The sequence below is a fragment of the Acipenser ruthenus genome, chromosome 21 (genome assembly GCF_902713425.1).
Source record: "Acipenser ruthenus chromosome 21, fAciRut3.2 maternal haplotype, whole genome shotgun sequence".
NCBI lineage: Eukaryota > Metazoa > Chordata > Actinopteri > Acipenseriformes > Acipenseridae > Acipenser > Acipenser ruthenus.
The window spans coordinates 830,133-841,024 of record NC_081209.1 but is presented as its reverse complement, the minus strand read 5'-3'; the positions used below and the strand labels follow the sequence as shown (position 1 = coordinate 841,024).

The 10,892-nt window shown below is 40.0% G+C and overlaps 1 protein-coding gene across 1 annotated transcript; it reads left to right on the top strand.

Annotated features, from left to right (window-relative positions):
• The first annotated feature begins 396 nt into the window (after positions 1 to 396).
• Positions 397 to 10,761, top strand: LOC117427952 (microprocessor complex subunit DGCR8-like). The gene is made up of 14 exons (XM_034046361.3): positions 397 to 527; positions 1,504 to 2,601; positions 3,696 to 3,867; positions 4,412 to 4,554; positions 4,671 to 4,995; positions 5,513 to 5,710; positions 6,035 to 6,136; positions 6,455 to 6,553; positions 7,130 to 7,212; positions 7,405 to 7,505; positions 7,601 to 7,707; positions 7,879 to 8,006; positions 8,284 to 8,397; positions 8,608 to 10,761. Exons 2-14 carry the CDS (start codon positions 1,870 to 1,872, stop codon positions 8,689 to 8,691), a joined length of 2,388 nt encoding a protein of 795 aa, XP_033902252.3. The 5' UTR covers positions 397 to 527; positions 1,504 to 1,869; the 3' UTR covers positions 8,692 to 10,761.
• Positions 10,762 to 10,892: the final 131 nt, after the last annotated feature.

Below are 10,892 nucleotides of genomic sequence, written 5' to 3'. Positions count from 1 at the left end.
TGTTTCTACAGATAATGCCGGATTTTGGTTCAAAGTGAACCTATATTATACAGCAGCACTGACATACCACTTGTATTAATTAGCAACAGCATTTATGCGTAACCTCGGATAAATACACAAAAAAGACATCGCTCTCTACTACAGCAAAACCAAAGTACTGTCCATTTTAATACACTGCTGACTATGGACTGTCTGATTGGTCGATTCTCTTTCTTAGCTGTAACTCCTCCCTCACGGAATGACTGGTTCCATCACGGCTCAGTTCTCTCGTGTGATTGGTCCCTTTCCTCCCGCAATCCCTCGTACCGCCGGTATCTTGCCTTTTGGTGCTTTCTGGTTGGCTGAGTTTGAGGCTCCGACGCGCTGATTGGTCTGTGTACCATCAGTCAGCGATGCGCTGGTTGGGGGCGGTATTCCGGCTCTTTGCAGCTGCTCAAAGATGGCGACGGAAAGACAGACTGAAGAGAATTTTGTAGAAATATTTAACTGAATAGGAATTTAATAAAACGCACTGTTTTAATTATCAGGTAAGTAAATTCTAAAAAGAGGCATAAGTCCGGCAAAGGCGTAATCTCTATTAAGCAACAGTTCAGTTGTATACACGTAGAACTATCAACCAGGCTGTTAAATGATATTCTGACTTTACGGTAGACAGGTTGTCTGGAAAATAAAATTTAAAAAAACAAAAAAAACGCATTCAATTTAAATTAGGTTAAAGTGGGAGGTTGAAACTACATTATTTAGTTTCACTGATGCTTCTTGTTATCGGGATATATATGGGTGTATTTTTTTATTTTTTATTTTTATTATTTAATGACTTGTGCCTACTTTTCACTCTAATTGTACAGCTAGCTTTAATTTATAATATATTTTAAAATATTCGTGCCAACTTGTGAACTTCCCAACAATGTAAAAAAAATACGGGTTTATTGACTTTTTTTTTTTTTAAATAGGCTAATTAATAATGATACAAATTAAAAACGGAAGTAAGTAGACGAGACTGTCTGGACGTGATCGAGAAACAGAACACGTATGACGTCGAGTCTGTGTGTCTGCGTTTAAATCGGTACATGTGAATCAAATTGAGGGATTTTTTTTCCCCGAATGGGAGTTTTTGAATGGTTGAAAACATAAATATATGATACCTGTCTAAAACCTTGGAGACAAACACTTTACCCGATTCAGAAACACTTTAGATTAAACGAATGGGCACCTTCCCTTTTTTTCCCTGTTAGTATTTAATAGATTTAAATTAAAGGAGATATAAAAATGCCTCGCTTAACCCAGTCAAGGGTTATATTGCAAGCATGTCTGCCTTGTTTATAATTTCACCTTGCAGTAGAATGTTGTGCTTGGTTTTGAGGTAACTTGACCTTACCCCTCTCCCTATAATTACTTTTATCAACTTGTTAACTTGAATATTAAAGTTTTATGATTACAATATATTCAAAATAAAAAATAACAAACTCATTTTAAAATCTTTTTTTTCTGTCTTTGCTGCAGTTGTCTCTCTTGACAGAAGATTTGGCAGTAGAAGATGAACCGTGCCTCGCTATGGGCTGCGATTAAGCTGAATGCGTTGTGATTTCCAGTAATTGAGACAGTGATTCTAACAAGCTGTCTACATTAATGAAAAGAGCAATGTCGTCAGCTTAACATAATCACCAGTGTCCCATGACCGAGTAGCAAATACGTGGTTTTATTTTTAGTACGGAATTCAGAGGAAATGTTAACTTCTGCATGTCATTGAATAGTTGTAAAGCTTAAAAGTCTGTTCATTTTCACCGTTGGTATTTGCAAAGTAATATTAAAGCTGACCATTTTTTTTCACTGCTGTATTAAGTAACAAGTAGAATTAAAATTGAAAAGATGGAGACGCATGAAATTGTTCCTCCCCTCCCGCAAGATCTGCCTGAACCCATGACTTTGGAGAGCCATGATTCTCCCCCGCCTCTCCCGCCAATTACGATGCAGCCTCCACCACCTCCCCTGCAAACGTCCAGTGACGCAGAGGTAATGGACGTTGGCTCCGGTGGTGATGGACAGTTAGACTCCCCAGAGGGGGACCGCGAATCAGTTGGCACGGCACCGCTTCACACAAAGGGATCGGGTTCCTTCAGCAGCCGCCTTACAGATGATGCAGAAACCAGCGTTGTGAACCCTAGAACCGCTCGCCACGCGCCCCCCGTCTCCAACTTCTTACCCAATTTAAAGCTGCTTAAAGACGTAAAAATCCGTGTGAGTTTTACAGAGAGCTGTAGACGCAAGGACAGGAAAGTCTTGTACACAGGGCATGGTCAGGAGGGGGAGGCAGAAGCCCATCTCGGTAACGATAGCTTAAACAGTGACTTGCATGAGAGCGATTTTAGCAGTGCTAGTGGTTTGAACTATCTGGGTGAGTCAAGCTTAAATCAGGAAAATAAATGTGAGAATGCAGAGGTTGATCGGGAGACAAAAGTAGAGTTTGCAGTTCTGGATGAACTGGAGGATTTCACTGAGAATTTTATGGAAACCGACGATGGAGAGAGAGCGGGTTTCCAGTCGGAGGCGATCGTTCAGCATGAGCCTGCGGATGAGGAGATCCTCAATTACTCCTACGAGGTGTGTTGACAAGCTTTGAGGTGAACCTGTAGATATAATGCTGCTGTACACTGCTTGTTCTGTGCTTGTCTGCTGCATGCCATTCATTTGGAGCGCTTTGCTTGACTATAAAAAGGTAACGCACTGCTTTCATGTTCACATTCCCCAAATCTCGCTTCAACCCAAATTACTGATGGTAGTAGGCAGACTTGGGGACAATTCCATTTCTAATCCCAATTCCCTTTTAATCAATTAAAATTCATATTCCAATCACAACAAAGGCTTTACTGAGCAAACAAATACTGTCTACAATGTAATGATCTTGTCAGGTAAAGCCTATTGCATAAACCTCAGTAAAGACTATGCAGTAAAACGGCGTAGGAATTGGAATTGTATAAAAGGGAACAGGGATTGGAATTGGAATTGGAAAAATGACCCCAACTCTGGTAGTAGGTTCGTTAAGTTTATTTCGGGTCAGGTTTCAGGAACTAGCTTATTGGTCTGTATTTTTCCAGCTTTAAGATATGTGTAGCATTTAGGTAAACATTTTTCTCTTGTATTACATTTTTACATCTTCTCAACTTCACCCCTTTTTTTTGACCCAGTTTATAATTCCCTGTTCCACCATCACCATTGCAAACCCACTTGCTGTTCAGGAGGACTGAAGATCAACGTGTGACCTCCTGTGCCCGCAGTCAAGCCAATAGCCTCTTCATCTGCCTTACCTAAGTAGCGGCTGTTACCAAGCTGCTGAACCTTGGAAGTAAGGGACTCGTTGGGTGCCTGACCAGTCAGGGTCACTGAAGCGCGATCTGCTTTCTACACTAACCCTGCAGGAGCACAAAGGCAGGTCTTCCTGAATCCCAGCCAAGACTGGCAACCCAGAGCATTTAATAGCCCCTAGAAGAGTTTTTTATTTGTGTTTTGTTAGTGAAATGCTTTGATCTAACCCACTCGTTAAAGGTGTTGTGTGAAAAGCCAGGAGGAGCTGTGGTTGATTTTTCAAGCTCCTGATAATGCAGCCAGTAGGGTTTTAGGAGAACTGGTCAAAAGCAAAGCCCTGGAGACCAAAGAATGACAGGGTAGGTCCTGCTCTCTCAACACTCTCTCTCCAGGACGAGTTCGATAATGATATTGATGCCCTGCTGGAGGAGGGGCTCTCAGTTCCTAAAAAAAAGATGCGGATGTCTGAGTCTGACAAGTACGCCGGAGGAGAGAGTGACCATCAGTCGGATGGGGAGATGAGTGTGCAGCCAATGATGACCAAAATCAAAACTGTGCTTAAAAGTAAGTCTTTTTTTAAAGAATTCTAACTGCAGTAAACCTAACTCTGCTGTTTACACTTGGGACTCTGTTGATTTAATACTAATGTGTTATTTAAACTCTAAATTGCTAAAACAGCACTCCCATTTAGTAAGCAATTTTGAATGTAGTAACTGAGATGTAAACAAAGGATGTGCTGAATGAATTGAGTGGCTGATATCTCTTGAATGTTTAGGTGAATGCTTAATTGTTTAAACTCTTATTACAGGGTGTACTGAAAACGTGTCAGCTTGGCATCCCTGGTCGGATGCACAGGAGGCTTTGGGATTTATGATTAGGCTATGGAGAGCCTGAGGGCGTTTACAGGGATAGAAATAAGACTCCCACTGCATAGCAGTTTGATCCATTCCAGGATTTAGTATGAGTTTAATAAGACATGGCTGAGCTTGTTACCTGTACACTGTGGTTAATCAGGCTGATTTTAAAACCTGGAATGGGGGAAGCTGCTATGCAGCAGGACTCTTATTTCCATCCCTGATTTTTGCATTTTCACTTTGCCTGTCTGTAGGTCGTGGCCGCCCTCCTACCGAGCCCCTTCCTGACGGGTGGATTATGACATTCCATAACTCTGGCATTCCCGTGTACCTTCACAGAGAAACACGCGTTGTTACCTGGTCCAGGCCTTACTTCTTGGGAACAGGGAGCATAAGGGTAAGAGAGAATTGTGCCAGGGCAAAATTGGACTCCTGTTTAATTTTAGCAGTGGACAATACGTTACTCGTGTTCATGAACAAATGCTTTTATCATGTGTTCTTTTTTTTCTATAGAAACATGATCCTCCAACCAGTACCATTCCTTGCCTGCACTACAAAAAAATTAAGGAACGAGAAGAAAGGGAACAAAACCGAGAGGTGACGCCGAACGGAGAAGCCTCCCCCGTGAAGGCAGGAGTGCTGGACACCTTGGACAGGGCTGATGAGCCTGACTCCACAGCTCCTGAGGAATCCGGTGCAGCCAGTCTGGGACCTGCTGCTGGCTCCACCTCAACCCAACTGCTCTCGGAGGAAAGGGAGACTCCGGCCAGCGAGGCAGCCCAGGGAGCGCTGTGCCAGGTGAAGGCCAAGGTGGAAGTGTGCAAAGACGAATCCATAGGTAAGAGACCGAGAGAGACGCAGTTGTTTTTTTGTCAGTAAAGTTACGTTAATACGTGTGTTGTGATTCTTGTGTCTGAATATTCAAGGCGTGCCAACCAGTTGTTTAAAATCCAATTTCTTGTTTGCTTTTATTACTGTTATTGCTTGTCCCCCTTATTTAGGTTTGTAGTCACTCCCCCTTTTATAAGGTGTCCTTTTTATACCGGTTCGGCAGCACGTCGTGGCTCTCATTTACCCTGTAGTGTCACTCCACTTGCACTTTGTCATGTTCTGAAGTGGGAAAGAAATAGCACGTTCTTGTGACTACAGCGATATATAAAGGGGGAGCATTGTAAGTCGCTTTGTAATTTATACAAATATTAAATGCTAATCAATATTCTTTGAGGGAATGTAGCCGAATGACACCACACAGTGCTTAATGATGATAAACTATTGCAGCAGACACGTTCCCTCTGTGTGAAGTAGACGGTTACTCAATATTGCAAGTGTTTTTTTGTTTTTTTTTAAACCTCCAGATGTTGAAGAATTTCGGAAATACCTGGAAAGGCGGTTTGACTTTGAGCAGGTTACCGTGAAGAAGTTTCGAACCTGGGCAGAGAGGCGCCAGTTTAACAGGGAGATTAAGCGCAAGCAGGCTGAAGCAGAGAGACCCATCCTGCCAGCCAATCAGAAACTGATTACTCTGTCCGTGCAAGATGCTCCAACAAAGAAAGGTATGATCCGTCAGTGAGGACTGTACAATCTCATAGAGTTGATGGTAAATGTAATAGATGTGGCAAATTAAGAACCCCTGTGAAGGGAGCTTTAATGTTCTTGTGAATCTGTGTCAGTGCTGCCAATTCAATTGCTAAACTAAGGCCAGTCATTTTGCATTGTAATAGTGGAAAACAGAAACCCACATTCCCCAGCTTAACCCACCTGTGGAAGCTACAAAAATTAAATGAAGCCTTTGAGACAGATTTGAAATAAATGATTGTTTTTTCTTTTGTTTAGGCGGTACAGGATGTTGTTTTATAAGAATGTTTTTCTTTTTTCAGAGTTTGTTATTAATCCTAATGGGAAATCAGAAGTTTGCATCCTACACGAATATATGCAGCGGGTTCTGAAGGTCCGCCCAGTGTATAACTTTTTTGAATGCGGTGAGTCTTCAATAAATACAATTTAAAATGTCCTTTTATTTCACCCAGTGTAAATGTTGGAATAAGTTGAACTCGCTGGTTAAGGAGAATGAAAGTTTTTTTTTAATATACTATGTTGCATTTATACAGAGAGCTTTTATAATAGGCATCCGATTAACTCAAAGGCCAAAAATCTCCTAGCAAATGACGGAGACACCTTTTGTTTTAAACAGCCACAGCTGTCCTTTTGGAAGCCTGTTCCTTAACCAGCTTCCTAATAATATTATTTGTGGGTTACAGGGAAAGCTCATAACATCTGCTTTGTTCCATGCGTTTCAGAGAACCCCAGTGAACCCTTTGGAGCTTCAGTTATTATAGACGGCGTGACGTATGGTACAGGAACTGCAAGCAGTAAGAAACTTGCCAAGAATAAAGCTGGTAATTGAGCTTCTCTCTTTATGTACAAAAAAAGGTCTTCATTTCAGCTTCTATCTTTTCTGCTTTTGGGATTTCAAATTGCAGTTACCTGCTTGCAAAACAAAGAACAGGTGAGACTGGAACTTGCTTGAGATTACAGACCATGCAAGTCTTGTGAGGATTGAAGAGGTAACTTGGCTACGGAGTTTGAACCTGTCTGACATTTAGTGAAGTGATGTAGCAATAGTGGGGTTATCTGACCAGTCATTTCTAACACAGCAGCCCTTTCCCAGAAGGTAACGTCTGCTCTCAGAGATTGGGAGATTTCCTAATGAGATGAGCAGCAACGACTTGGAAAGCTGCCAATAAGAGCAACGCACAAACAGACGGACTAGATTTCAGTGAAACCACAAACAATGTTATTGTGGGTCTCGTTATGAAAAACTTGTTTTAACCAATTACTGTTGGGTGTTTATTTTACTGCAAAGGGAAGATTTGTGGTATGAGTTGAATCCATATATATATAATTATACTCAGTGCGTGTTTAGAACAGCTGAGCACTCTCCCAGCTTTGTAACGTGAACTCCCCCCCCTCAGCTCGAGCTACACTGGAAATCCTCATTCCTGACTTTATAAAGCAGACCTCCGAGGAGAAGCCTAAAGACACAGATGAACTTGAGGTGAGTCCGTGCCGAAAGCAGCCTCTGAATGTTCAGGCTTGTTGTTATTTTGTATCCGTCCCCTTATGAGGTCACCGTGCATGAAAGGGTTAAGGAGATTATTATATTTTTTTCACATCATGTATTGCATGTTCCTTGCTCTGCTGTGCCTATGACCGCTCTCATGTATAATGTATTTTCTTTCCCTCCTAGTATTTTAACCACATCAGTATTGAGGACTCGAGGGTGTATGAGCTCACAAATAAAGCTGGATTACTGTCCCCATATCAGATTCTTCACGAGTGCCTTAAGAGGTAAGGTATCGCTGTATGTATTGTGACACTGTTTGGTCGTTCTTGAACTTTTTATGTCTTGCCATTTTTTAATTTTTTTATTTCTCTCTCCACAGAAACCATGGGATGGGTGACACCAGCATCAAGTTTGAAGTGATACCTGGTAAAAACCAGAAGAGTGAATACGTCATGGCTTGTGGCAAGCACACTGTGAAAGGCTGGTGTAAGTACAGATCTTCCAGAAAGTTACTTTTACATCACTTTTGCACGCTTCCTTTTGAGCATCATGAAGAATGTAAGGTAACTTATAACTTGGTTATTAAAGTGGTACAGAAACACTGTGCAGTTAAAATGACTTGGTTTTATCAGTTTTTTTTTTTTTTTTTTCTTGTAGGTAAAAATAAGCGAGTGGGAAAGCAGCTGGCCTCTCAGAAAATCCTGCAGTTGCTGCACCCCCACGTGAAGAACTGGGGGTCCCTTCTACGCATGTACGGCAGGGAGAGCAATAAGATGGTGAAAAAGGTACATGGGTCATGTGTTCTCTTTTGTGGATGGTGTTTCCAAACTAATGACTCAAAAGGTAAAGCAAGCATTTACAAATCTAATCAGTGATACGGAAAAATAAAAAGATGAGTAAAAGATCAGCTATTTAAGCTAGTCCAGTTTTAATCAATGTACTGGTAATAAACGTCTCTGAACTTGTTTATGTGCAACTTTGGAGGTGGTTACAGCACTTTGTTCATCTGTAACTGTACTTGCTTTTAATGTTTTTTTTTTTTATTTAATTGTCTTCTGCTAGGAAAATTCAGACAAAAGTGTGATTGAACTTCAGCAGTATGCCAAAAAGAACAAGCCAAATCTTCATATCCTGAACAAACTGCAAGATGAAATGAAGAAACTGGCAAAGGACAGGGTAAGCTTTAATCTGTGTGAATACTGTGTTACGAAAAGAGGCTGTAAAACTAGGCTTGCTGGGTCATAACTTTTATAGATGTGATTGGTAAATGGCTCCTTATAAAAGCACCCGAGACAAAATAATTACGTATTGCATACATTACTGTCGTTCCTATTGTATGTGTTTTATTATTTCTTTTAAAACACTGAAATCTTATTTGTATTGCAGGAAGAGACCAGGAAGAAGCCGAAAATGACAATAATGGAATCGGCACAGCCTGGCAGCGAGCCTCTGTGCACTGTTGATGTTTAAGAAACTGCGACCAGGAGATCAAAGTGGCACAAAAAACAAATCTTGCAACCAACAACCCTTTACTGCAGAATGCAAAGTCAACTCCCACCTCTCTAAAGTATGCATTGTATTAGAGGGAAACGGCAATGTTACTGGAGGGATGCCTTGATCTTGAGTACTGTTAAGAATTACTGGCACATTTTTTAATGGGAAATCTATTTTGTTCCCCACAACATGCTCGCAGATGCAATACAACTCCAATGGGAATGCACGTGCTCGTTTTTATAAGGAAATGACTTGCACCCACTCAAATAAAGATTAAAAAAAACCTTTTAATTAAGTAATAAATCAATAAATATTTGTGTTGACGTCTGCAACTGGAAACGGATGCATTTTAAAAAATATATATTTTAAACCGAATGCAATAGACAAGGTTTCATGTTGTATCTGCATCTGTCCTAATGTTTAATATTGGCATGGACAAAGTCGTTTAACTGAATTGAAATATAATGGGTATGTTTTAACATTAGTTTAAGAAACAGAAAGGGAATGGCTTTTTCTTTTTTCTTTTTCATTTTTATTTTCTCAAACAGCTGTAATTTGATTTGCCGTTATGGACATGCAGAATAAAACAGGAATCTTGCATCATATCAAAGGTTTGCTTTAATTGCTGACCAGTTAAGCAATTCAGATTTCACTGGATGTGATGGGAAAGTAAACCAGAGCACAAGCACTTGAGAATACTTTGCCAGGGAAAAATGATTAATATTATTGTATTACTATTATTTCTGCATCAAAGGTAGGAAAAGCACATTTTGTTGAACTATAAACAATATGCATCTTCAAAGCTTTGATGGATTGCTAAAATATGAAACACTATATTAATCATTTAAGTTTTAAAGTTAAGGTAGCTCAGTTATCAAAACTAAGGGAGCACATTCTCAATGGTAAACCATGTTCTACAAGGCTGAAATGTCATGAAAACTATTGGCACAAATAAAGCAATTTTAGAGTGGATGTATATCTCAAAAGCTCTACATAGAATGGCACATGTTGCCTTAGCAAATCTTACTTCATTTTCACGAAGGGCTCGTGTCTTCAAGCAATGGGATTAGTTGCAGGAAGTTCTTGTAATAACCCTAGGGTTAACAGTGCAAGCCCTTTTCATTAAACCTGCTTTGCAGGGCTTTACTTAAGAAGGGTGAGGTACAGTATGTATTTGCTGCAGTTAACAGCTGAAATGTTTCTGGTGAAACGTTGCCTTTAGCATGTATTGAGTTAGATTACTTGTCTTAATGGCTTGTGTACGTCTGTGTATTTGTAACTTTTGACAACAACTTAACAATTGTCCTGTTCATCTCAAAACGAGTCCGTTTATTTTACACTCAAGGTACATTGTGTGTGTGTGTGATGCAGTGATAACTTTAGGCAATCGCCTAACAACAAGAAAAAGGTACCAGCCTTTAGCGTGATCAAAAATGTGTACTTAAGATTAAAGCGACCCACTACTATCTCTACTGAGCATTAAAAAAGCAGTGTGAACCAAAGCTTCAATAATATAGTCTTATGCATTTTCTATGGGATAGTGTAGTTTGCTGCATTGAAAATAAAAATAAAAAAACAGGAGAGAAAAAAAATGCAATAAGTGCTGGAACAAAAGTCATTTTAACTGCTGTACACTCATTCTGTGAAGTATTTCAGTGTGTGTGTGTGTGCGTACGCCTGCGTGCTTTTTCTCAATGTTTACTGATGTTTTTGTGTGTGGGTGTGTTAAAATGCCATCACTCACTGTGGCACATAAGCTCAAGACATATGTATAATCGGGAATAGATGGATGCTTTTTAAGAATGTGCTTTTTCATGCAATTGTTTGGCCAGAGAACTGACATTTTGCGCCTTTTGTCTGTCTTGCAAAATGTGCGTTTCACTGTAGTGTGGAGAAAATGAAGCTTTCTTTTTATTACTTGGTACAGTCTGACTTGTAACTTGTGCTAGAGCAGCTGCCTAAACAATGAAGTATGTCCTGTAATGTGACTAAGTGACTGACTTTTTCAATGAAATTTGTTTATGCAAATTAAACCTCTAAGCTCAATGTAAAAGCCTCCCTCTTTGTCTTTTTAATATACATTAATGCAGGTTATTACTACCTGAAGTGGGCGATTGTTACAAGGTATTTCCAAGAATGAAATACAAATACAAAAGGTTGAAATATTAGCTGTAGTT

Excerpts from the sequence above, each read along its gene's own strand:
- LOC117427952 (XM_034046361.3), top strand. The coding sequence starts at position 1,870 with ATGGAGACGCATGAAATTGTTCCTCCCCTCCCGCAAGATCTGCCTGAA. Across the intron at positions 5,711-6,034 it reads AGATGCTCCAACAAAGAAAG|AGTTTGTTATTAATCCTAAT; the intron begins GTATGATCCGTC and ends TTCTTTTTTCAG. Across the intron at positions 7,213-7,404 it reads AAGACACAGATGAACTTGAG|TATTTTAACCACATCAGTAT; the intron begins GTGAGTCCGTGC and ends TTTCCCTCCTAG.